Here is a 27698-nt window from a genome sequence, read left to right as displayed (position 1 = left end):
GACCGGGGCACGAACCCACATCCCCTGCATCAGCAGGCGGACTCTCAACCACTGCGCCACCAGGGAAGCCCTCATTCACCTTTTTCATTTATTTACCACTGCTGATGTGCAGGGTGTTTCTGATGGGTTGTGGCTGAAAAACCATTCAAGACCGTTGGCATTCAACAAGAGCTAAAACCTCTCCAAGTGAGGAATCGGAAGTGGGAAATGAGGAGAAGAATGGGAAGTAAGGCCGAAGCTCAGTGCAGACAGACGTGAGGGAAGGAGGTCTCGAAGGCTGGCGGTCATCTCACCTTTCCACCTTCCTTTCTGGCAGGTTCTGTACAACGTTCTCAGATTCTGACCAGTCGGGTATCTTCTATGCTTGTTAAAAAACATATCTCTTTCCCCATCCTTTTCTTAGTTTTAAAAGTAGATGAGTAAATGTATTACAATCTTCTATGGAAAGAGACGAACTTGTCTTTTTATGTCCCTCTATTAATATCTTAATGCAGCAGTCCCCAACTTTTGGGCACCAGGGACCGGTTTCATGGAAGACGACTTTTCCACAGACTTGGGGTGGAGGTGGGAGTCGGGGGGGCGTGTTTCAGGCGGTAATGAGAGCGCTGGGGAGCGAGGGGGAGCGCTGGGGGTGGCAGATGAGGCTTCACTCACCCGCCTGTCGCTCATCTCCTACTATGCGGCCCGCCTCCTAACAGGCCACAGACCGGTACCGGTCTGCAGCCCGGGGGAGTTGGGGACCCCTGTCTTAATGGACTCAGTGGCCTTCAATAGAAAAAGAGATAGAATCCCCCTACTGGGGTCATCTTTCAACAACTGAACTATATGGTTTACTTCAAACTCTTCAGCACTTGCTTCTCTTGTGAGACCACGGTGTTTCCATGAAGGTTTCTAATGATATTCTGATGTGGAATATGGGGCTTAGAAGGTGGGTGAACCACAGCAAGGAAACACGTAGCGACCCTCATGTTTATAGTTTAGTTGTTTCCGTAACATTTTTCCAGTTGCTCTGTCTGCTCACAGAGGGCAGGGACTGGGTGACCTCCACGGAGCGTGAAGCATCACCTGCTCAGAAAGCAAATCGAGCCATCTGCCCTGTCTGGTTCACTTGTTTATTGTCACAGCTCTGCCTTCTGCTGTGCTCGACTTACCAGAGAACCAGAGGGACGCTGGATCGAGCCCCAGAGTCTCACAACCGGACATGTTCTGATCATGGAAATCCTGCTGCAAAACACCCAGCACCAACTCCTCACTCATCACGTACTTCAAAAAGTTGTGGTCTTCCGACGGAAACCCAAAGTGCAGGTGGTAGGCTATTGTGGCGTTTTCACCACTGAAAGGCAAACCAAAACAGAGACAGTTAAAAACATCAACAGAATCACACTGCAACTCAGGAAACTGATTTTAGGAAAAACATCTTTTTAGTTCTGCATTCCCTCCTAGGACAAAAGAGCAAAGAGTGTACTGCCCTAGAAGCCCCCTCATCAATGCCTCCACCCCACAAAGCTGAGGTGGCCCTAACCTCCTCCTTTCACCTAGAACCCATCCCCTAGGAGTCCGCCAGGAGAGGCCACGCAGGGGAGATCCTGACTCAGCTATTGTCAACGAGGTTCCAAGAGCTGCCCAGCACCAGGCTTTACCCCTGAGGCAGGCCAGGGAACCCCCTTTTTTTCCCGGTTCTCACACCACAGCCTCTTCCTGCCCCAACAAGTGCATGTCAGAGCTACTCAGTTTAACCAGTTCATTACTTAACCTATAAAATGTTCAAGGTAGGGCCCAAAGCTCCCTGCCATCGGCTGGATGCAGACTCCTAAACTCTCACAGATGACCCTGGGTACCAGCAGCAAATCATACCTCCCTGGTTTGTCCCCAAAGTGAGAAACGTTTTCTGTCCCATGTCCACTTCCTAAGGTTTTGCCAACTCTCAGTAAGGGGACCTAAGGAAAGGTAGTTTTCATCTTCTTAGAACATACTATCCCATTTCTAAAATAAAAATAATCATGAGGCTATCCTCAGCTAATCAACAGTCTACACAGCTTGTTAAATGCTACCTTAACATTTAGATTTCTCAACAGATATCCTTTGGTTTAAGAAGGCCTAGAGTTTTTAAAAAGGTCAGATTAAGAGCCAGCAATAAAATATTTAAGAGTGGCCACATCTGAGACCCTCACCCAAGGGCAAGTTTGGTTTTTTGTTTTGTTTTGTTTTGTTTTCTAACATCTTTATTGGAGTATAATAGCTTTACAATGGTGTGTTAGTTTCTGCTTTATAACAAAGTGAATCAGTTATACATATACATATATCCCCATATCTCTTCCTTCTTGCGTCTCTCTCCCTCCCACCCTCCCTATCCCACCCCTCTAGGTGGTCACAAAGCACCGAGCTGATCTCCTTGTGCTATGCGGCTGCTTCCCACTAGCTATCTGTTTTACATAAGGGCAAGTTTTGCAGACAAGCCAGTCCCAGGAGTGAATCAGAACACTGTCCCTGGCAAAGAGCGCCCTCTTGTGGACAGAGGTCACATGGGCCAATACTCTTAGACTGATGCGCTGACAGCTGAGCTTATAAACTCCACTACAGCCAAGAGGTGTGCCAAACCCTGAGGTTCATACAAATAACGTACACTCGGGACTCTAGAGAAATTCACAGTTTCAAGGATGCCTCTACAGACAGGTGAAAATGTGCTTTCAAACTCTAAGCCAGCTACTCTGGTTTGCAGGTGCCACTGCTTGTTCCCTGTGCTTCACCCTCTAATTATAGCTAATGATGGTCAACATCTTGACACGCAGCCACCCTGCACACCCACAGGCAAGGACTGGGGTTTGCTAACTGAAAGGACTTGCAGAAGACCAGGCCAGAAGCGGAATAAGAGGGGCGTGCTGCCTAACCTGGCCTGGCCAGCCCTTCCTAGTGCGTCCAAGTCAGGTCACTGGAGGAACTGACATAAGGCTGAATTTTGAGGGGAGAGGAGGGATTTTTCAGGGAAGCAGAGAACCCTGTGGGCTTTGCCTCAGCTGCCCACCACTACAGTGGGCCCAGAAGCTGATGAACCACAGGACATTTTCCCAGGTTCCTGCTGGTGGGTCCAGGACTGAGGTGGGATCCACCATGGATACAAGCCCGTCTGCGAGGGATTCCGCTGCTTCCTTCCTGCCCACACGTGGCAGCAGGCTTTGGAGGCAACGCGTTTGTTTCTCAGTTCGACACTGTTGAGACTGTCTGGACTTTAAAAAATGAAACAAAAATGTTTCCCAGCAGAATTTCTTTATCCAAAAATCCTAAAACCCTTAGGTTTTTCTTTCAAATAACTTTTAAAAATAGATTCTCTCACATTACTCTTCAGATTTTGTTTTACTCAGTTTTCTGATGAGTTCTTCTCAGTGTTTATACCCCAACCCGTTATGCAATCCCACCTCCTCTAGACCCGTAATATGGGCTGGATTCTTGGTAAGACCCTTTACGCTCTGAATATCCTTCCTCTCTCACCTCTGTCTTTCAATTGTAAGTTAAGGCAAGCGCACTAAGAGGAAAGTTGGGTCTGATTATGCATTTCTCCCTTGTCTATTGGCGTTTTAATACCAGTAATTTATGAATAAGATAGGCTAGGTCAAAAGTGTCACCATAAGGTAGCATGCACACCGGCGGTCCACAAAGAGGAATAGTGCTGTTGACAAGGCAACCTGCCACTGTGTTTTCAGACTCCAAATCCCTTTGGTCTTACCCCACTGGGCACCAGTGCTTCGCGTGCTTCCCCTCCCAGGTTTGGGAAATTTATGGTTTGAGAGGAGGAGCCTCAATGTAAAATTGCCTTTGATGGTCACATTCCAGGGATATCTTAGGCACAGCAGGTAATAAAGCTTTGCCTTGTAAATCTTGTCCTAACAATATAAAAGGATAATCAAATGACTCTTCTACATACATACACATTTTACCTAAGTGTCTATAGACATATATAAAAACATTAGAGATTAGGAGGAAACTAAAAAGGAAACAATACGTATGCGTGCATATATGTTACACATGTAAAATACACAAAGTATATATGGTAAATACATGCACAGAAGAAATCACACAGACCAGTGATTGTTGTTCATTTTGTAGAAGGGACTGGAATTCACTGCGGAATTGATTGGCACATGAAGTGTCCAGGGGTAGTGGGGCAGGGGAAGGCAGGATGTGTACTCTTCCAGTAGCATGTATCTTTATTTTTTAATATTACAAGGAGCATGAACTTGTATATGACTTGTGTTCCTCAAAAGCAAAAGCCAGTACATAATCACAGCACTATCTGAGATCTATTTCTATTTCTACTCTTAGCTTATTCGAGCATCTGCTGGGAAACAGAAATGGTTTGTCTGGGCTTTTCCTCTATTCCCTGTAACTGTGTTGAGTCATATAATTTATCTGGGTTTCATTTTTTTCCTTCATAAAATAAGGGCATGGAGCTAGTTGGCCTCCAAAGACCCTCCCGGCACTGACACTATGCTTCTATCTGCCGTTGGTCCCCTCCGTGCTTTTGGATTAGGGAAGTCCTTTTTTTTTTTTTTTTTCCTGTGGTACGCGGGCCTCTCACTGTTGTGGCCTCTCCCGCTGCGGAGCGCAGGCTCCGGACGCGCAGGCTCAGCGGCCATGGCTCACAGGCACAGCCGCTCTGCGGCATGTGGGATCCTCCTGGACCAGGGCACGAACCCGTGTCCTCTGCATCGGCAGGCGGACTCTCAACCACTGCGCCACCAGGGAAGCCCTAGGGAAGTCCTTTTTGGTAACTAGCAATGAGTGTCGATTTCCAGAGAGACATCAGCACATAATGCTCCACATTCTTACCTGAAGTCTATGATTTCAACTGAAGTAAAGTAACGGCTCAGAGCTGGTGATGAACTGTACACATCTGTGATCTAAAACAAACACGGCCAAATTAACAACCACACACAGTACTGCCAGATCGTACTGCATAACACCTGACAAAGCAAAACTACTCCTAAGCAAAGGAGATCCAACTCTAGGGAGGAATTAGCTTACCTAGAGGCTCTGGATGAAGAAACAGGAAGGCGTGGGCCCCTCACCAACCAAAATTCAAGTTAGCATTCATTTCAAGGGATCTCATTTGTAAGGATCAAGTGACCAGGCTGGGATTTTCAACATCTCGTATGTTGCGCTGAGACCCGTGGCCTTACTGGTTGGCAGCCTGAGCCCACAGACCCGAAGCGCCATGGGAAGGAGGGAACCCCCGTGGGGCTAGGAAGACTGCAAAACAGGTCGCTCAGGGCCCCGTACATCACCGAACAAGGGCCTCTTCTCTCCTTTCTCCAGAGCTTCACTCCAAGGAGAAACAGCCACGCTGTTTCTGGATAATGGGACCAAGTGGGGGAACAATCGCAAAGATACGGAGCTCTTATTTTATCCATGAAGTGTTGCAACCATAAAAAATAATGACATCTGTGTTCCCAACTACCTTGGTTTCATGCCCTCACATTTTACCATATTTAGTTGAGCCCTGTACGTGAAGAAACTCAACACAGCTAAAGCTATTCCTACACACTATTCTGTTTTTCCTCCCTCCCTCCCCACTACTAAACACTGTCCTGAAGCTGGCATGCATCCTTTCCATGCATGTTTTTATAAACCTAACACTCCCCTGTGTAATCATAACTATACATAAATTTAATGTACATTTTTATTCAAATAAAACATACCATATTCTACATAATCTTCTCTGACTTGCTTTTTTTCACTCAAAATCACATTTGAGGTTTACCCATAATGGTACATCTAGATGGAGGTCCTTCAATCTGACTCCTAACTCTGCAGAGATTCCATGAAATGACTGCTCCACCTCATCCCTTCCCCTACTGGTGGCCATGGGCTTTGTTTCCGATTTTCTCCTGCTACAAACCATGCTGAGGTGATCCTGCTTGAACCTCTCTGAGCCTCTCTTATACAGCTAAGAGTTTCCCTGGGCCATATACCAAGAGATGGACTTGGGTCCAAGAGTTAGCACATCTCCACCTTAACTAAGTCTTTCTGAATTGCTCTCCATTTTACCCCCCTCCCAGCAATGTATAAATGCCCTATTTCCCACAGCCTTGCCAGCATTTAATGTTACCAGATTTTTCCACTTTTGCCAATCTGATGAGTATAACATCATGTTTTACATCGTTTTCATTGGCAATGTCTCGCTTTCTAGTGAGGTTAAGTATCTTTTTGTGTGTTTATTAACTCTGTGGGATTTCTCACCTTTGAATTGCCTGTTAGGGCCCTGTCTTTCTCTTGGGTTGTCTTTTTCTTATCCAAACTGATTGGTGTTACATTCTGGACACTAGCTGTTGGTTTTGTGTCATAAATATCTTCTCCCAGTCTTTGATTAGTCTTTTCATCATGTTTCAGAGATGTGAATTCTCACCTATAGTACCCGAGAACTTGTGGCTGAATGTATTTACGTTGCATCTCTTTAAAATTTACTTTGAAGGTTAAATGCCTTGTTCTTAGCAGGCAGGAGGACAGTGCTGGGATCTGGGTACACCCCCCAGCATGGACCCAGCTCTGAGGCTGGAAGCCTCTGAAAACCCAGCCAGACCCACTCCTGCCGGCCTAAAGCCTCAGCCCTGACGTTGTTCTAGAAATTCCACCCCTACGGTTTCCCCCATGCTGAGCCTGGCACGCCCCGCGGCACCCATCACGGCTCGGTGCCTCACTGTTTTATCCAGCAGCAAGCAGCAGAACTACTCCCGAGGAAAACTTGCCCACCTGTCTCCCACCCATTCCAAGCGGAATCTCATGGAGGCTGCATCCATATTTCACTCCCACTTAACTCACTGGTGGCAATTCATTCTCTCCAAGGTAGAGAAGATGGGATTAGAGCACCTCTTCTAATCCTGTCACTATTGCTACGATCTGCATAAGAATCTTGACATAAGAGGCATTGCTATCTCTGCTATCTCTCCCTTTCTCACTGATCAAAAAAAAAAAAAAAAAAAATTCCAGGGCTTCTCTGGTGGCACAGTGGTTGAGAGTCCGCCCGCCGATGCGGGGGACACGGGTTCGTGCCCCGGGCCGGGAGGAGCCCGCGTGCCGCGGAGTGGCTGGGCTCGTGAGCCGTGGCCGCTGAGCCTGTGCGTCCGGAGCCTGTGCTCCACAATGGGAGAGGCCACAGCAGTGGGAGGCCCGCGTACCGCAAAAAAAAAAAAAAAAAAAAAAAAAAAAAATTCCAGGCATTCGAGGAGGTTACAAAACATGGCCCAGGTTACTCTGCTAGTAAGGGATTCAATCCTAGATGTTACAGACACTAAGGCCAGCTTCCTCATGTTTTATCACACCACCCAGTGGAGGTGAAGCAAGGAGGAAAGTGGATCCTTCTGAATATCAAGGAGGAAAGTAGCATTAAGTGTTAAGAACTTTGGGGAAAAACGACTGGGTCATCTTACAGTTTTTGAGCCCCAGAGAAAAGAATATTGCCAACAGGCTGACAGTCATTTAGAAAACCCGGGAGGTTGGAAAGTGGCTCTCCCAAGGCTGCTCAGAAGGAGAGGGAAGAAGATGAGGATGCTACAAACGGGATTATTTTTCAAGAGCTGAAAATAATAACAATAATAACAACAATAATGCCACTCTCTTCCTTTAAGATTGAGCTTCTTATGTCAGGAATTATGTTTGTCCTTCCTTCTTTTTTCCCTCCCTCTCATCCTTCCTTTATTAATCCTTAGGGCCCTAATCACTGTGTTTTGCACATAGTAAGTACTCAGAAAAAAATTTAAGTTAAAATTTTACGTTAAGAGATGGAGCGGTATACTAGATCACTTTCAGTGTCCACTCTAACATTCTTTTTGGTGGCATGGTCCCCTGCTATAATTAGGACATATTTACATATTTAGGAGCTGTTAACCTCACTACCCACTTTGGGACCAAAACAGTGAAAAGAGGGGCTCCTCACCCCTTGCTCTGGTGTCTCTCACACTATGCCTATGAGGCTGGGTACAAACTGAGCTCAGAGCCCAGTGAGCTGATCACCAGAGTCAGGCACAGTGGCTCATCGAAAACCAGCTTCCAATTATTTACAGTAGCCAAGATATGGAAGCAACCTAAGAGTCCATCAACAGATGAATGGATAAAGAAGATGTGGTATAAATAGACAATGGAATACTACTCAGCCATAAAAAAGAATAAGATATTGCCATTTGCAGCAACACGGATGGACTTCGAGGGTATTATGAAATAAGTGAAATAAGTCAGACAGAGAAAGACAAATACTGTAAGATAACAATTATATGTGGAATGTAAAAAATAAAACAAACTACTGAATATAACAAAAAAGAAACAGACTCACAGATACAGAGAACAAACTAGTGGTTGGAAGTGGGGAGAGGCAAGATGAGGGTAGGGGATTAAGAGGTACAAACTACTATGTATAAAATAAATAAGCTAAAAGGATATATTGTACAGCACGGGGAATATAGCCAATATTTTATAATAACTATAATTGTAGTGTGACCTTAAAAACTGTGAATCACTATGTTGTACACCTGAAACTTATAATACTGTTTATCAACTACACCTCAACTTTTTAAAAAGTGATAATGTTAAAAACAAAAACAAAAACAAAAGAAAACAGCTTCCAGAGGAAGAGGGATGCCTTCCCTGCATCATCAAAGGGGCCAACGCTAATTCTGCAACAAGCACGTGGGCTGAGCTATGACACCACAGAGCTAACGGGCTGGCTTAAGCAGAGTATCGGCCCCAACCCTAAGAGAAGGAAACTGGCAGTGAGATATGAGAGGGGCCAGGAAAACTATGTTTAGAAAAGCAAGACAGTAAAGCAAAAGAGAGGGCACAGTGTTTCAATATCGACTCCCATTTACCTTCCATGTCCAGAAGCTTCTGGAAACTGGCCTAAGTGGAAGAAAGGGGTTCTTGACCTGATAATTAGATAGTAATATCTCTAAGTTCCTCATTTTTGTTCCTGAACATATTTGATTGGGAAGTCAAGGGGAGGAGTCATTTCAGCTCACTGCACCTTACATTTATCATCTGCAAGTCAGATAATTCTTCTTAAAAATGTTTTACAAAGTTCTTTATACGCACCTCATATGCACCTGTGGATATACAGGGAAAGTGTGGTGATTTCCGTTTATCAGAGCAGGAACAAGCTCAAAGAGGCCTGTGAACTTGCCCCAGAGATCTGCCAGTCCCTGTTCCTCAGCCACTACACGGTGATGAGTTAAAAACACCTGTAGAATCTGCTCACGCCTGCTTCTGTGCAAAAGAGATATGGCTTTAAAGTGAGTGATTAATATCCAGTTCCCTTTGACATAGAGTGTCCAGTCTGTAACAGGTGACACATGTGGATGCTGACTCACTTGGTTTCTGCTCGGCTAGTGCAAAACCCCTCCATCCAAAAAGCACCCAAGGGACTTCCCTAGTGGTCCAGTGGTTAAGACTCCGAGCTTCCACTGCAGGGGGTGCGGGTTCGATCCCCGGTAGGGGAACTAGGATCCTGCATGCCATGCGGCGTGGCCAAACAATTAAATTTAAAAAAAAGGGAAACCAAGAGGAAAGTAGCAACAGGCTATTCACTCAGCAACTTGCTCTGGAAGCAGGTGGCAGGAAAGGAGGAAAAGGGAACTGCAGATAAGATATAAACAAGGAAAAGAAGGAGGAAGAGAAACCTGGAATAATCCTCGCAAGGTACAAACTCCTGTGATCAAAGGAGCAATCAAACGGTATGCACCTGGCTGCCCAGAAACTGACTCTGGGGTGACCTAGATGGAATCAGATGGAAGCCAAATAAAGAGGGCTCACTCCATTCAAACTATCAACTGCAGGGAAGAGGGTAACAGACGGCAGGCTAGTCTTGCTTAGGTTTTCTTATCAAAAACATTTCTGGGTCTGGCTGTGAACCACCCTGCCTTTGACAAGGTGACCAGGACCACCCACCAACCCTTGTGGTCTGGCTGCAGATCCCCCATATTGCACAGAGGCTCATTCTCCTGCATTTCCTGCTTCGTGAATGATGTCACCGTCCACCCACGTGGCCACCCAACCAGGAGCCTGGAGCCATGCTCTCCCTCAGACCCACATCCAACCAGCCATGAAGTCCTACTGAGGGAGAAGACCTCTGAAATCTCACTTGAACCTTAATTACTCCCCCTGACATTGCCCTAGTTCAAGGCTCTCTCATTTGTCACCCAACTTATTACAACACCCTCTAACCAAGCACTCTACTTCCAGTGTTTTTCCTTCATCACACAGAACAACTAAAATCAGAAGCTGACCATGTCAGCCTGCAGATTAAAATCTTTCAGGGCCTCGCCGAAGAACACAGAAACCTTCATGATCTGACCCGTCCCCTCCTGTTCAGCCTCACCTCTGCAAGTCCGCTACACAGTATGCAGGGGCCCTAGCACACTGCTGGGCACATCCCCTAGTACTCTCTGCTCTCTAATCTGGAACACCCCTACTTCATATTTCAAGATTCTTCCTGAGTGTTACCTCCTCCAGGAGGCCCTACGTGCCTCCATCCCCACCTCCGTGGTTATATAAAACACACTGTACGTATCTCAGTGATGGAACATATCACACTGTTTATAACTATTGAATTGCCTCCTCTCCTTGGACTGTGAGGTCCCATTGAGGGCACAGACTTTGTGACCCTGGCACCGGGCATGTTGTTGAGCACATCGCAGACCCTCAATGAACTTCAGGTTGAATCAAGTATAGGACCAGAAGGAGAAACAGAACACTGTGCTCCAGGATGCATTTAGCTGGAGGCCAGGGCTCCTCCCTCTGGCTTTGCAGTACAGAAAATCCATTTCTAAGCACCGGTTTCTGCCACTACGCAGACAAAGAATGCAAGCTTGAAGCTACTTACCGGCTAGCTCTAAGCCAACTGTTCCAGAATTCATACTCTAATGCTAAGAACTCAGTAACAATGCATAAGGTATCTTACCCTTTTCGTGAGCAGGTCAGGCAATTTCTCTTCAGTAACACACTCCTCTGGAATCTTTAGCATGACCACGAATGTTTTATTAGACGACAATTCAAGTACTTCATTTTCATCCTCATCGATATAGGTTACTAAAGAGAATGGGGGGGTATAAAAAGTAAAAGTAAACACATGCATAAAATAATAAACTTATTCACTCCATTGGCTGCTCTACTTAAAAACAAACAACGGATATTCATCAAGGATAAAGCCTGGACACAGAAAGCAAGAATAAGCAGAAATGCTTTCTCTTCTCAGTAAGGCTGAATAAAGACAAGGGCTCGCCTCTATCATGATATAAATTCTGTTGTTTTATTTGACGCCATGGGGGGCTCAGATTCCACTGAACACAGACTGGGAGAAGGGTGGTGGGAGGAAGTGGGAAGAACATGAACTCCTTTGTTAAACTGACCCTGTAGCTTAGCTACAGGCACAGGTGTCAAGGCTGACGCTGGAGACGTTCTGGAGGGGCCAACAAACAATGGGGGACGGGGGACAAGGCGCAGAGCAAGGAACTCTGCTGAATCCTCTTCGGTTCTGTACACACGCTGAGGAAGTGACCATCATCCAGCAGAATAGCTTGGGGATTAGTGTGCATGAAGTCATCAATCATCGTTCTCCAGGATGTCCCAGGGCGGGGATGTTGACACACTCTGTTTGCACTCAGAGCCCCAGGGCTCACGGGACTTATTCCTGGGACAACAGTTGGCTGCTTGTGTTCTAAGGACTATGAGCTAATTGATTTTTTAAGCAGTTAGAGCCAAAGGAAAAACACACAAAGTCGGAGCCAGGAGTTCAAAGCTGGCATGCTGGCACTAATTATGTTCCCCTGGCTTCCTGCCGGGGTCACTCCAACCTCTCTGGCCCTGAGAAAGGCGTGGGTGACTGGAACCAGGTGTTTGCCGTGAATTTTTTTCTGTAATCCCACACCTCAAACATAACATTATCAGCTTCTTTTACTGGACTCTGAAAAGGCCACAGTGTCATCAATTCTGGGTTTATGATGGAAGTAAGAGTCCTGGTCCTTATTCCCTGAGGAAGTCTGAAGTGTGAGGCATGAGAAGCAAGGGAATGTGCAGGAGAATTAACAGAGCGGGCCGCAGGCTGCCAGCCTTAGCAAGGCCAGCGCAATGTTGGCCCCTGGCTGGAATCTGGAACTTGGATTTCTGGAGTGTTCCCACGTTTCCTGGTAAGAGTGGCTGGCTGTGCCTCAACTGTTTGCAGAAACAGTGTGGCTTGTGCTGAGCCTCTCCTTTCCTTCTGGGAGTCTGGAGTTTTGGTAGGTACCGGGCAGAGCCTGCCTATGCGACCAACTCCAATAAAAACTGAATCTCTAATGAGCTTCCCTGGTGGACATTTCACACATGTTGTCACAACTCATTGCTGGAGGAATTAAGTGCACTCTGTGTGACTGCACTGGGCAAAGACTCTTGGAAGCTTGCACCTGGTTGCCTCCATATTTTCCTTTATATGCTTTAGCTGTAATAAATCAGTCATGTTTATGACTATATGCTGAGTCCTGTGAGTCTTACCAGCAAATCACTGAATCTGGGGTTGATCTTGGGGACCCCAACACAGGGAATTATCCCTGCATCCTTATTTGTTGTAAGTCATCATGTTATTTTTGTCTGAAAATAAAAGTTATGCCATCAAAGCAGAAAACTTGCAAAGTATAGGGAATTGTAGCAAAGCAAGAAAATAATTACTAATAAATCTTTAATCAAAAGGTCCCCCCTATATTTTATATTATATATTTGAGGTCTTAATGAGAAGGTAATTTATATACTGCTTTTTGTTGTTTGTTGTCATCATTTCTTATCTGTCTTGATCCTTTTGTTGCTGTTTACATATCAAAAGCCATTCCCCACGTGTTTAAAATTCCTTGCAAAGATTATTTAATGGCTGCACTAATGTTCTAAAACCACTCAGTGTTTTTATCTTTCCAATTTATAAATGCTGCTGCAATGGGTATCTTTGAGCTCTACACCCACCACATACATTTCCAGAGTAGATATCATTGCCTCAGAAAGGAATAAGGATGCCAGAGAATGGATACAGGAGTCACAGCACTGCTGAACTCAAGGGCACTAAGAAATGCCAAGTTTGCCATTGTATATTCTTGCCTCCTTTGCCACAGACTAATTGACCATAAGTGCATGGGTTTACTTCTGGGCTCTCTATCCTGTTCTGTTGATCTATATTTCTGTTTTTGTGCCAGTACCACACTGTTTCGATGACTGTAGCTTTGAAGTATAGTCTGAAGTCAGGGAGCCTGATTCCTCCAGCTCTGTTTCTCTTTCCAAAGATTGTTGTGGCTATTCAGGGTCCTTTGTGTTTCCATACAAATTATAAGATTTTTTTGTTCTAGTTCTGTGAAAAATGTCATTGGTAATTTGATAGGTATTGCAGTGAATCTGTAGATTGCCTTGGGTAGTATGGTCATTCTGACAATATTGATTCTTCCAATCCAAGAATGTGGTATAGCTTTCCATCTGTTTGTGTCTTATTTGATTTCTTTCATCAGTGTCTTATAGTTTTCATGGTACAGGTCTTTTGCCTCCTTAGGTAGTTTTATTCCTAGGTATTTTATTCTTTTTGATGCGATGGTAAATGAGATTGTTTTCTTAACTTCTCTTCCTGATCTTTCATTGTTAGTGTATAGGAAAGCAAGAGATTTCTGTGTATTAATTTTGTATCTTGTAACTTTACCAAATTCATTGATGAGCTCCAGTAGTTTTCTGGTAGTGTCTTTAAGATTTTCTATATATAGTATCATGTCATCTGCAAACAGTGACAGTTTTACTTCTTTTCCAATTTGGATACCTTTTATTAAGAAATGCCAAGTTCAGGACTTCCCTGGTAGTCCAGTGGTTAAGGCTCTGTGCTCCCAATGCAGGGGGCCCAGGTTTGATCCCTCATCGGGGAACTAGGTCCCACATGCATGCTGCAACTAAGGAGCTTGCCTGCCGCAACTAAAGAGCCTGCGTGCCACAGCTAAGGAGCCAGCACAACCAAAATAAATAAATAAATAAATGATAATTTTTTTAAAAAAGGAAGAAAGAAATGCCAAGTTCAAAAAGAGGTCTCCAATAATAGCTCTAATGACATATACTTAACTTGTATTATCTGAATGAATCTGTACACGACCTGGCTAAATAGTTGTGCTTGTTAAAATAACAACAACAGCAAAAAAAATAGGCTTACCCAGTCAGCAGAATTTTTATGTTTTTAATGGGATTTAACCTAATCAGTATTTCCATGTAGAGAAAACGTCTTTAAAAAATTGTAGTACATACACAAAGGACACTGGAGACACACAAAAACAGCTCTTAGGCAGCAATATAAGAAATGAGGCTGGAGAGGTAGGCCTTAAATGCCAGATGTCTTCAAGAGATAATGGAGGTTGTTAAATGCCTCCCAGGAAGGAGATGAGGGTAAATCTGCTGGTGACAGATGGGATGAAATGGAACTGGGGGAGATTGGAGGCAGAGAGGCCACTGGATAAGAATGGGAGAGACAGATTTTGATTGACAGCAGTGGGAAGAGGAAGGAAGGAAGGGAGGGAGAAGAGGTGGAAACAGAGCTGGCTGTAAAGGCAGCCAGACTTAGTTTGAATTCCAGCTCAGTTAGTCATTAGCCATGTTACTTGAGCAAGTCACTTAAATCTCTGAAGCAGTTTCCTCAACAGAAATGCCTACACTGTAGGTGACGGTAAAGATAAGAACCACCATATATAAAGTATACAGCACAGAGTCTTGCAGTAGGCAGGTAGTCAATGTTGAAAGTTTCTATCAAGACAGTACCAAGGAATGATTGATAAGACCTGGTCATTATCTAGCTATAGGAAAGAAGAAGAAATCAAAAATGTTCCAAAGTATCAAGCCTAGGTAACAGGAAGAATAACAGCTACTGTATTAAGCATTATGCACAGATACCCTGCTATGCACTTGTAGTTTTTACCTCATGTAATCCTCAAATCAACCCTATTAATTAAATATTAATGTTTTTCTTTTAAAATGAAGACACTGAGGCTTAGAAAAAATGCATAATTTGCTTAGGTCAGTCAATTGAGCTAGTAAGTAGGAGGGTCAAGGTACATTTATAGACACAGATTCAGAAATCATTTATATTTTACAAATGTGGAAACTGAGGCCAAGAGCGTTGAAGAATTTGCCTAAAGTTACACAATTGGATGATATAAACCTGGCCTCATGACTCACCATGAAACTATAAAAGGTGAGCTCAGTGGAGAAGGGGATACACATGACTAGTAGTTTCACATGGATAATGATAAAGATGATGACAGTTATTTCCAGGTAGAGAACTACAGCAAAGTGCATGACTAAAACTCAGGAAAACTATTCCAGGGGGCACCTCCGAGAGGGGATGGTTGCTGCCTTGGGACTAAATGTGCTTCTCAAGGGAAAGAATGAAGAATGAGAAAAGTGAGAAGGCTGAAGACATGCTTCCTGCAGTCACAACATGGAGCCAAAGGCACAAATAAAGTCCTGAAGTCCAGAGTTCTGAAGGCCTGGAAGAGTACAATACAGTGGACAGAGCTGAAGGCTGCAAACAGGGCAGGGGAAGGGAGAAAGGCCATTGGGTTTTATGATCAGACACGTGCTGTTGACCTTTGGAAGAACAATTTGGGACCAATGGATACAGTGGTTTAGGAGTGAGCAGGAGATAAGATCCAAATACAGACCTCTCTTTCTAGAAGTTTGCCAGTGAAAAAAAGAGGGAGAGAGAAATATGTAAATGAAGTAGCAAGATGCTGATGGAAGATTGCTCTGAAGGAGAGACTATGTGAGCACATTTTGAAGAGGCCCGAGAGGATGCTTAGAAAGAAAGGGTGCTATCTGAAGGTCCTCGGGTCAGAAGAAGCTGGAGAGGATTCTATGGAGAGCACAGGTGAAGAGGTCAGTTTTGGGAAGGCAGGAGAACATATGAGATGTGAGGGAAAGAGAAGCAGGTGAAAATGCAAAGAAATTTCAAGATACTGGGCTTGCTGTCTGCCTAGGATTTTCCCATGAGTCACCCTATACCAGGGAGCAACCTGTGCAACTTGCTTGTCTGCCAGGACCATGTGATGTCGTAAGATGTGATTCTTATTCCCAACTCAAGGCAAAACAAACCCATCCAATACAGCATCACGTAGGAAGTCCCTGCTTGCATCTCAGTACCAGAGCCTCCCCTACTCATAGAAAAGCCCGTATGGTAAGAGAGCTGGGGGACATCACGTAAGGGTTCCTAGACTGTTAAAACTGGTCACCTTTAAATCATATTTCTAAGCATCCGCCTACTTGTCACAGTTTGGTTTCTGTAACATTTAAAATATTTTGCCCAAACCAAGGAAAGGTTTCACCAGTTAAGGCATTCCTAGGGTCTCTCCCCTCACTGTTCAGACAAATTAGTAAAGAAAGCAGAATCCTTGAGGATGCTTATCTGATTCTCCAAATTGTCCAGACAGGAAATGAGTTTGAGAGAGAGAAAACTTTTTTTTTTCCTTTACCCTTCACACCAAGGAAGTTATAATTCCTTAGGGAGAAAGAGAAAATCCATTAATACTTTTTTTCCTAAAGAGCTGGGACAAAACCAGACCTCTAGACTTAACGGGAAGGATTCCCTGAGCTCTGCCCGCTCCCCTCTGCCAACCCAAACTGTCCCTTTCAAGAAGGCTTCATTGTCTCTTGTGAGCCTGGTGGAGTGCTAGCCTCTCCTCCACACTGGGGACACAGCCCAGGCTCAGCGCCTTAAGCCGAGCCGTGATCCTGAATTTGCCATCACTTCAGTGGCGTACCATGGGCAGAGTCGGGGGAGAGCCCACTCCAGGTGCAGGCAAGAAGGGGTGCACGGTCTGTAGAGAATTAATAATAATAAACCTGACCACAGGTTGGTCTGCTTGTGTTATCACCACATCATGGCCATTCCTATCAATGTCAGTGACAAGCTACAGCTCCCCACTGGGCACCTCATTCTGGGTACCCTATTGGCCCCTCCCCAAATTGGATATCTTTCCGTACTGGGATGTATTTAGTGTCCCCTCTGGGTCCACTCCAGCTCCACATTTATTATCACCTCCACCTCTGAGCCTCAGTCTGGGGACTGCAGAGCCCCAAGACAGGAGAGTAAGGAGTTGGGAGAAAGGGAAGGAGGAGGGGAATGGCAAATGGAGGTCCTGAGAAACTTCACTTCTTAATGAACCAGACAGCATCACTTCTTAACGAATGTACATTCATTCTTTTTTTTTTTAATTGAAGTAGAGCTGCTGTCCAATGTTATATAAGTTACAGGTGTACAATGTAGTGATTCACAATTTTTAAAGGTTATACTCCATTTACAGTCATTGTAAAATACTGGTCATATTCCCCATGCTGTACAATATACCTAATAGCCTGGATTTCTTTCTCCCCTACCCACATATCGCCCCTCCCACATTCATTAACGAATGCACAGCCTTCGACTCTCCCACCTGCCCTTTTCCCAGACAGCAGCATTTTCTGCACAGCGCCCAGAAGTTCTACCAATACTGGATTCATATCAACGGGCTTGACAATTGGACAATGGCTGATTTTTGCAGACTGTCATCCCAGAAGTGCCCGCGGAGCTGCTCTGGGTGAGGCTGGGACTGTCATGGAGGGAGTACTGCCCCTGCTCCTTTTTACCCATTACACCCACCACTGCCTACTAAGACCCTCCCCACAAGCCCAAACTCTTGAAAGTTGAGATGCCAAGTAAAATAAAAGTATTTCCCTGATTTAAAAAAAGTAAAAGTTTGAAAATCTCTCTTATGGCATTAACATATTTTAAACACAATTTTATAACCAAATTGAAAACAAAGTTTGCACCGCAAGTGTTAAAAAACTCTTCCCTGAATCTGATCCTGTGAACTCTCACGTCCCCCTGAGAAACTGCGGAGGGAAATGGAATCCCTTCTTCTGCAGGTTGCTCTTCGTGATTTGAAGAGGTCAAATGACTTTCTGAGAATGAAAATGGAAGACAGCTCTTGGATCTTGAGCTTTTTTTTTTTTTTTTTTGGCCACTCGGCTTGCAGGATCTTAGTTCCCTACCAGGGATTGAACCCGTGCCCCCTGCAGTGGAAGCTCGGAGTCTTAACCAATGGACCGTCAGGGAAATCCCTGGGTCTTGAGCTTTAGAATCTTAAATATCAAACCAACCAAATCTGTGGCATCATCCTTTGTTATAGGCCCCGGATGCCAGCCGATGGTTCAGCCAACTTTTAGGACAGCACTGGCTGGTTGTGATAGGACAAGGCTGTGTGACTCAATTTCAGTTTCAATATCCACATGTGGGAGATGATGGGAAGAGGGAGTATCAACACTCATACCAAAGCTATTGTCCTCAGTGTGATGAAGGAGGGGCAGCACTTCTTATCAACTTCTCCCTACGTCAGGACCAGCCTCGGGCCTCAAAGACACAGCCATTCCACCTCAACACTGCCTTAAGTAACTAAGCAAACATGCTGCCTGCCTGGGAAGCTCACATGCTAGAGGTTGGCACACCTCATCAGAGTTTTCCTATTTCTTCAGGTACTGTAAAACTTTGAGACAGGAGATGAAAGGGTTGAGACAAGGAGGAACAAGAGGTGAATGACAAATGCAGTTCCTTAGGAGAATTCCCAGGGCCCCCTCTGGAGAAACTCAGGGGCTGCCATTCTTGCTCTCATCCTGTAACTTGGTTTGCTATGGAGAGTCCAGCTCAACCCTTATCTTGTGGTGAGTGGGTCACCCTCACAAGTATCCCAGTTCCAGAAGAGCCCCCCTCACACCCCTGTACCCTACAATCACCCACACATAGAAATGAAAGCACTTTTCTTCTTTCCTATTTTGAAATTGAAATATTGCCCACTGGGCGGGGGGGCGCTATATGTATGCATCATAAAAACCTTAATACTGATAATCATAAAAAAATTAGCAACTACCTAAAAGGTTTTAAAAAGATGTGGAAGGGCTTCCCTGGTGGCGCAGTGGTTGGGTGTCCGCCTGCCGATGCGGGGGACACGGGTTCGTGCCCCGGGCCGGGAAGATCCCACATGCCGCGGAGCGGCTGGGCCCGTGATCCATGGCCGCTGAGCCTGCGCGTCCGGAGCCTGTGCTCCGCAACAGGAGAGGCCACAGCAGTGAGAGGCCCGCGTACCGAAAAAAAAAAAAAGAAAAAAAAAATGTGGAAGAGTACATCATGCAGTTATAAAAATTATGTTCACAAATAATTTTTAATGAATTGGCAAAATGATCTCAATGTAACATTAAAATCCTGAAGGTGAGACACAGGATGATAAAAAACAATCTGATCGCAAATTATTTTTAAAATGCAAGTAAGAAAAAGACTAGAGGGCTTCCCTGGTGGCGCAGTGGTTAAGGATCCGCCTGCCAGTGCAGGGGACACAGGTTTGAGCCCTGGTCCGGGAAGATCCCACATGCCACGGAGCAACTAAGACCGTGTGCCACAACTACTGAGCCTGCACTCTAGAGCCCGTGAACCACAACTACTGAAGCCCACGCACCTAGACCCCATGCTTAGCAACAACGAGAAGCCACCACAATGAGAAGCCCACGCACCGCAACAAAGAGTAGCCCCCGCTCACCGCAACTAGAGAAAGCCCGTGCACAGCAACAAAGAGCCTACACAGCCAAAAATAAATAAATAAATCTGTTTTTAAAAAAAGAAAAAGACTAGAGAAAAATATAACAAAATATTAATAATGTGGATGGGCTTTGTGGGTAACTGAACATGTACTATGTTCATATTCATAATAAAAAATAAAATGAGATAATGCATGTAAAATATATATTTAGCACCATGTGAGTTTTTGTTTTGTACCATATACAACACAAATATAACAGTGATTTCTAAAATAAGTTAAAATAATGACAGCTTACAGATACATGGTTCTATAAAGTTTTTTAAATGCTTCCAAATACATTATTCATCATTTTACCATTACAATAATATACTAGGTATATCAGATAAAGTTATCGTTATACAATAATTACCTTTTTACAATAATTATCTTTACTAAACAAATTATTTTAAAACCTTTTCAAACACGCGTGGGTAAGATACAATAAAACATAGTGTTTATGGAAATTAAAAATTTAAGAAATCTTCAACATCCAATGGGTAGAGTTTAAAGTAAAACAATGACCCCCATACTTTTTCCAGAGTTTATAAAACACACAAAAAAGAAAATAAAAAAGAAAAGCAAAAATCATGTATCTCCCATCTATTCAACATATCGCAAACCAGTTTTAAATTCATATTATAAACAATGAAGTAGCAGTGAGTACGTCTTTGATTTCAGTGTTTAAGTCATAAGCATTACATGAGTTCTCAAAATGCATCAACTTAGTCATGTTTAAATCCTCTTACCTCCAATCAGACATAAGCTTATGATGATGACTATAACGAGACCTAGGAAAACAGAGGTGAGGACCATCCACAGTTTGCACTTTCCAACCAAGTTCTTATTACAGGAGTTCCAAGGGCTTTCCTTGTCAGCCTGGAAAGCAGAGGGAGACTTAGAGGCAGTCATTTGGTTTCAACAAACATTTTTTAATACTCACTATGGGCCAGTGACACAGAAACGAAGGCAGCAAGATCCTGACCTCAAGGGGCTCCACCCTACTGAGTCAAGTTTACAAAAGGACAGAATGGAACCTCACAGAGAAGTTAGCAAGAAAATGCTCTGGGGACTCTGAGGTGGGAAGGACAGGCAGGATTTTGAAGGATGGACAGAGAAAGGCATTCCAAACCCAGGAAAGAATATCCTCCGTGTCGACTCATAATGAAATTGGCCAAGAGATGCACCTGATAGGAAGGTGGGTTTCAGAGGCAAGTAATGAGAGTTAAGATTAGAGGGAGTGAAAAGGTTGAAGCATATTTGAGAGGGTCTTGAATGTTGCCAGAGCAGTTTGGACTTAAATTGCGTGTACTGGGAACTCACTGAAGGTTTTTGGCACACAAAAGCTGAGTAGAAGATTAAGAGAATGATGTCTAGTTTAGACCAAGAAAAAGCTAAGAACCTTCTGCTGGGGCCCAGACTCTATGTAATAAGGGCCTGGAAAGGGAATGAAAGGGAGGACAAGGACGGGAGAGATACCAGAAAATAAGCTGCAATGTGTGTAGTGAGGCAGAGGGTGGGGTTAAAGTAAATAATTTCAACCGCTCTGGTCTACTGAACACCAACACCGTTTCACTTCATCTGAACAGCCCTGCAAGGGAGGTATTAACCCATTTCAAAGATGCAGTTGGGAGAGATTAGCCAGGACGAATCCCTGCTGCGTGCCACTGCCCCGCTCACTCGCTCTCCCATTGGTCTACAGCGTCCCCCAGGCACTGTGTGGGGCTCCAGGTTATGAGTGCGCCCGGCCACCTCCACTCTCAGTACTGCCACCTGCCCCTAAAAGGTCCCATTCCTCTCCTCCTACTTCCTACATGGAGACCATAGAAAACAAAGGAATATGATGCGGAAAAAATGTGTTTCTGTATCAGGATCCCAATCCCAGCTATACCACTTAAAGGCCGGGTGACTATCAGCAAACTCCTTACTGAAACTCACCAGCCCCAAGGTCCTCACCTGTAAAACACATAAGTAATAAATCTAGCTCACAGGGCTGTTATAAAAACTAGAGATCATGCACATGAAGCACTTGCTAAACAAGGGTAGAGTGGAGGTCAACTTCGGAGCCCCTGAGCGCACTTGACACTGGCTCTCAACACACAGGAGCCAGTGGTTACGTGGAGTATTCACCTGCCTCACCAAGCGGCCGCAGGCACTTCCTGAATCCGTGCCTCGTTAACTTTCTCTTCCGTCGTGATTTTAGTGGCAGCCATCAGAAAAGGAAACTGTCCACATAAGGACTACAGTTTAATCTTTCTCAATGAGAGGGTCCAAGCCTGCATATCAGAACCACGTGAAGGGCAATTTAAACAACAAACAAACACCTAGGCCCTACCTGGACCCAGGGGATCAGATTGCAGGGAAGGTGGGAGCAGCCCCCGTTTGTCAATGTAGACTTCCCAAGGCAAATCAGCTGCTTTACGAGAGGTGGGCCCCTGGTCTGGAGCCTCCCTGACCTTCAGGAACCTGGTCAAATCTCTCCTTTCATGGAGGTCTCCCTACCAGCCCACCCGTGGAGAGATCTCCCAGTACACACAGCTCATCTGCCGCTGCCACTGCCTGCCTTGTCTGGTTTCAGGTCCAACTATAAACAGATACTGGCCGTATCTCCCTAGGGAAAGTGAAACCACATAGAAGGAAGGGTGGCTCTTAAAATTCCCCACTCTTATATCCCATACCTCTGCCTCATACAAGTAACAGGCCCTTAATAAATGTGTGTTGCTTAGTTACAGTGGGCGCCCAAAATTTTGAGAATGCACTTTGAGAAGTTCTAGAGTAGAGGTCACACTATGGAGCCCCTGCATGCACTGGCCCTTCGGGTGGGGTATGAGGGGTGCAGTAAAGGCCCCATCAATATCTGGACAGAGGGAAACCCTCTTGAGGTAAGTGGGTGTGGAGTCCAGGGATGGCACCACCGCTCACCCCTACCCACAGACTGAGCATTGCTCCAAGGTCACCAAAGCTAGAGGCTCAACAAGACACACAAGAAAGAGGAGTCCCAGTACAAGAAGCCTTGAACTTCTCAGGGGACAGAAACATATCTTCCTCTTTACAGAGCTCCTGAGACACATGCCATTTTCAGTCCTTGTACAAGACACAGCAGGAACCATTAAGATTAGTGCAAAATGAAATGGTTTGGAGTCTCAAATGAGCCCATGAAGGAGGGTCAATGCACCTCTTTGGCCCTTTGTGCCTTCACCTATGCTATCCCTTAGAGACCACAAACTAGGATGCTGGTGGTGTGAGGAGACCAATACTCTGACTTCCTGGGGGAACTCAGCTCAGAATTACATAGCCCTCCTCTGTAGGAAATGCCTCTTCCTGTCCAGCCCATCACTGCCATCCTACAGGCTGGCCCCTTCTCCTGTCATCAGCCCGAAGGCAGAGACCACTATCCTTTGAATGACTAAACTTCACATATTTTAAGTCGTCGTAAAATGGTCTGTCAGACACACCCAACCCATCAACAGAGTACAGTGCTTCTCAGCACTCTGTGCACTAGAATCAACACAGAAATTCTGTTTTTTTGAAGTGCCCCCAGGAGAGTCCACCCTGCCTTGAGAGAGCCTCTCATCCAGCAAATGCATGCTACCCATGCACACTGAGCCATGAACACACAACACCTCCTTCACTGCCTTCTTTAGCATTTCTTGCCCAAATTCTAGGTCATAAGGAGAGGCCATAGGCAGGTTTTTCTCCAGAGTGGCTTCTGAAGATTTTTGCCAACTGCATCTTACACTCTATGATTGCAGTATATGGCCCAAGAATTTTTGTGACTTTCCTCTGACTATTCCCCCAGATATATTCACATCCCTCTTCAAATAAGGTCCAAATACATGACATAAGGTCCTGAAACAACGGCAGGACTACATATCTCTTGGATACAAAAAGCTTTTCTTCTCTTTGGCTCAATTAGGAAAAGGTATTATATAGATCAGGGGAAAATTTTCTTAGCACACAGTAAAATCTATACTTTGTAACCTTCATCGTGGGATTTAATCCACTTGTTGACCCAAACACGAAAGAGCCAGTTGATTCTTGTCCTAAATTCTGAACAACATATGTCAATGGGCTAATTTTCAGCTAGCCCATTCATATATGTATTGCCTGCCTCAAAACTACCCATGGATTATTATTGCTATTATTAAAACGATGCTGCCATCCCTTAAAATGCCTCTGGGACTTCTACCTGAAAACTGAGCTCAGTAACCATGAAATGAGCCATAAAAGAAAAGTAGTCTTACTCAATTAGCCCTAACGCCTTTTCCAGTTTTGACCCAACTATATCGCCATGTTTACAGTGATGGCAGGCAAAGTGAAGTTCAGTGGCTTACAATCCTTTTCCCTCCAGCCCCAAACCCAAATCAAGAAACAGAAGGTTCTTTCTACTGCCTTTGAATACCCTCCCAGATTAGCCCTTCCAAGTAAGAAGATACCCATGATATGGGATGTCTTCTTCCCGATGATCCCCAAACTGTTCCCTGCTCGTCACGCATCTACCCATCTGCTCACATCTCCCTCATCATGCCAGATATGCTACTCAATTCCTCATATTTCACCTATGTTCCACAACTTACAGAAATTAGTAATAATATATAACAGGCAATTATACATAAATTAAGTTATATATATATATATATATATATATATAAATTATGTACATATATAGACATATAAAATAAATCAACAAAAGCAGCATAGGTTTGAAAAACAGCCTGCGTTCAACCTCAGAGACACCACTGGGTGAACTTGAGTATTTTGGTAACTCCTCTGAGTGTCAAGTTCTTCACTCAGTTTCTTCTGTCAAATCAGAATGCCACCCCCTTCCTCTGAAGTTTGTTGTGCTCATTAAATGCATTTATGTAGCAGAAGTGTTTGGCACATGATGGGTACAAAACATATGTTTAATAAAAACACATGGACTTAATGCTATATTTCAAAACTGGAAATCTTAACATACAGTTTAAAGAGACCTACACACAAAAGTCTTAAGAGTCTGGATCTTGTGTTTCTGGCTACGTTAGTTGACTTTTCTATTTAAAATAAACTTCAACTGATTCTATGGAACCAAAGAGAATGATTAACACATTAGATGAGGATTTTTTTTTCCCCTTTTAAAAAATCTTTCCTCTTCACACATTTCTAGAATGTTCTCCAAGTGCTGATGTAACCCTTCATCTTCACGCCATTCTGTCCCTCACACAGCTTTCCTATTTCCTACACAGCTTTGTATTTCCTACAAAGCTAGTTCACAAGGAAGTCTCAGATATCTGTATACACCTGGCTAACAAGGAAGTAATTAAAACATGAAAAAGCAATCTCTACCAGGTAGGTTAAATGATAATAAAATACTGACACCCTGTATGTGTCCTGCACGGTCTACTCCTCCACTGTATTCAACATGCATTCCCAGGCCTCACAAAGAAGACTGGTTGGCCACATTACATTACCACCAGTTGACAGCTGGGAAAATATAGACCTTAATGCCTTGCCTTGGGACACACCTTTTAATGGGGAAGTTGTCACCAGAATTCAGATCTCTGGATTCAGTGCCAAACCACGGAGTCCGTGGGGTGTCCTGGGTCTATCTAACATGAGGCAAGTACTCCCAATTCCCATTCCTAGACATTGCCTTGGAGGATGCATACAGCAAGTCCACAGTTGCAGCCACTTGCACAGAGATCAAATCATCTTCCTCCAGCTTTCATTTTTCTATGGTATTCATCTTTCATTCAAATATAAGGTACCAAATTACTCTCCAGGGTACCTATAAAAGCAGACTTTACAGTATTACTAGGAATCAAGGAGAAAGCAAAAGCAATGCTTTCAACTTCTGAATTTCCTTCTTATTCCCGAAATCAACAGTTGAGCTGCCAAAGGGATGGCAGTAGAGGAGAGGGCCCTAGAAAAATCAGGTTGGAACCATATGTGTATATATGCAGAGTTCCATATACCAAGTAAACATCAAGCCAGTTAGAAGGGTTAATCAGAAGGTAGAATTCAAAGCCTCTGCTGTGTTACAAGCATTTGATCAGAATGAATCATTTTCCTGCCCCTGTTAGACCTGAATCAGAAGAGTTCAGCCTAAACATCACCAGTGACTTTCTTAGAAACTGAGATGAGGCCAAAGCAAATGAGGCATAGTCTTGTTCTTTGAGACAAGAACTTGGAAATTATTTCCCTTAGTTGAGTGGGGCAAGTTCACCCCCCAGGCCTTCTGTACTTGCTCTTTTCTCCCTTCTCCCCTACATCTCTTCCTGTGAAATCAAATGGCCAGAATGAGAGAAGACAGAAAGTGTAGACCCAGGGGATGGCGAGCCGGGATGGGGGATGGTGGGCGGTGGGTGTAGGCTGGGGGAGGGGGGAGGGGGAGGGCAAGTAGCAAGGCAGTATAGGAAAGGAAGACAAAGAATTCTCAAGAAAAGGGGACACCAGTTATCGCTGGTTCTCCCTACTGGAAAAACAAAAACCAAATTAAAAGTTAAATAACTTTTTAAAACCACCTCTACCTCTGGGGATTCTCTCTCTGAAGAGAGGAGCCGCACACCTCCCGGATAAGATTCCTCAAGTTCCTTGGAGCCGGAGGGATCCGAGGGGCCTCGGGCAGGCTCAGGGTAGAGGGCATTGTTGTGTCTGCTCCATTCAGAATATTCCAGCGCGCACCACCGGCGCTTGGGGTCTGCTGCGCCCAGAGAGCTGGCTGGAAACCGGAAACTGTGCCAGGCCCGGGTCCTGGCCGGCAGCCTGGCTCAGAGCCCGTCGGATAACGCCGCCAGAGCGAAGACGACCTTACCTGAACTGGGCAGGGCTCCTCCTCCAGAGCAAAGATGCCCTGGACGGCTCCATTGAGAGGCGTCTGCTCTTCTGGCTGCCCCTGGATTACCGAGAGCTCCAGCTCATCTCCTGGCGATGGGGGCCTGGGCCCCTCCATGGACGGGCAGAGGATTAAACAGCCCGCCAGGAAGCAGGACGCATACACCCGAGGGTGCAAAGTGGCCTCGCGCGAGGCTCGCCCTACGTCCCCGGTGGGCGGGGCGGGGAGCCCTCGGGAGGTGGGCGGGGCCTGGTGGGCGTGGGGCGCTGGAGGCGGACTTTGACGCCCGGGAAGCTCCCCTAGCTCCCGCCAGGTGCCGCAGCCTTGGCCTGCTGTGAGCTCCGGAACACAGCGGAAAAGGGCTGTTTTTCTGGTTTGTTCAGGGCGCTGCCTGCCCTGCCTTTTGCTATTTGTACATATACAAAGCAGAAGCTGAGCCGAGGGCCTGATTGGGCGTCGGAGTGTGGCATGGATGGACTTTCCACCCTCCTTCAGGAGCTGTCTGTTGCACGGGCTTGCCCCAGTTTTCGCTGCCTAGCAAAATTTCATTCATTTAATCAATATATAACTATGAACATATAACTGTCTCCTGCGTGCCAGGCATCGTGCGAGGTTCCGAGCCAATGAAGGTGCATAATACGAATACACTCCTTCCTCTTACGAGTCCAGAGTCAGGCAAAGACACCGTAATGAGTGGTGGAGGGAACAGCAGGCTCAGGAACCAGGCTGCCCAGATTAATCCCCTCTCACAGGGTTCCTAACTGCGAGACCTTGGACTTTCGTCTTTCTGTGCCCGGTTTCCTCATCTGGAAAGCTGACATAATGTTAGTACCCCCCTAAGGGAGTTGTTGCCCGATTCATAGAGTTGATATCAGCAAAGCACTCAGACATAGAGCAAACATTCATAAACGTTGGCTATTATCTACCTTTGGGAAGAGGAGTCACAGATATCCCACCATCACCACCACCACCCCACATACACACACACACACACACACACACACACCCTGAGGAAAAAGTATATGCACCCACTCACAATCCACAGTCCATAGTTCAGAACGTCTGGTCTTGAGAGCCTGAAATTATGTTTGCTATGCAGGGTGTGCTGATCCTCTCAAGCTTCTGCTCAGAGCTGGCTTGCTTCCCTACTTCCCTGCCCCCAACAAACATACATACTGAGATGAGCTTGAGGCATGGACCTGGCACATATAAATCAGCTCCATTTCAGAAGATGTTGACTTGTGTCCAAAAGTCCAGCACCCTCGATG

General features: G+C 45.1%; 1 protein-coding gene across 1 annotated transcript in view; it reads right to left on the bottom strand.

Moving 5' to 3' along the window:
- Positions 1-26768, bottom strand: part of LOC308617705 (TPA-induced transmembrane protein) — a 32613-nt gene extending 5845 nt beyond the window's left edge. The window contains exons 1-5 of the mRNA XM_081235001.1: positions 26410-26768; positions 20366-20495; positions 10940-11067; positions 4825-4895; positions 1152-1333 (exon numbers count right to left, since the gene is read on the bottom strand). Coding sequence (XP_081091127.1) covers positions 1152-1333; positions 4825-4895; positions 10940-11067; positions 20366-20495; positions 26410-26547 — 649 coding nt within the window. The 5' untranslated portion in view covers positions 26548-26768. The remainder of the gene's footprint in view (positions 1-1151; positions 1334-4824; positions 4896-10939; positions 11068-20365; positions 20496-26409) is intronic.
- Between the last annotated feature and the right edge of the window lie 930 nt (positions 26769-27698).

This window comes from Mesoplodon bidens (genome assembly GCF_964165515.1).
Source record: "Mesoplodon bidens genome assembly, chromosome: 5".
NCBI classification, from domain to species: domain Eukaryota; kingdom Metazoa; phylum Chordata; class Mammalia; order Artiodactyla; family Ziphiidae; genus Mesoplodon; species Mesoplodon bidens.
This window is presented reverse-complemented; position numbering and strand designations above follow the sequence as displayed.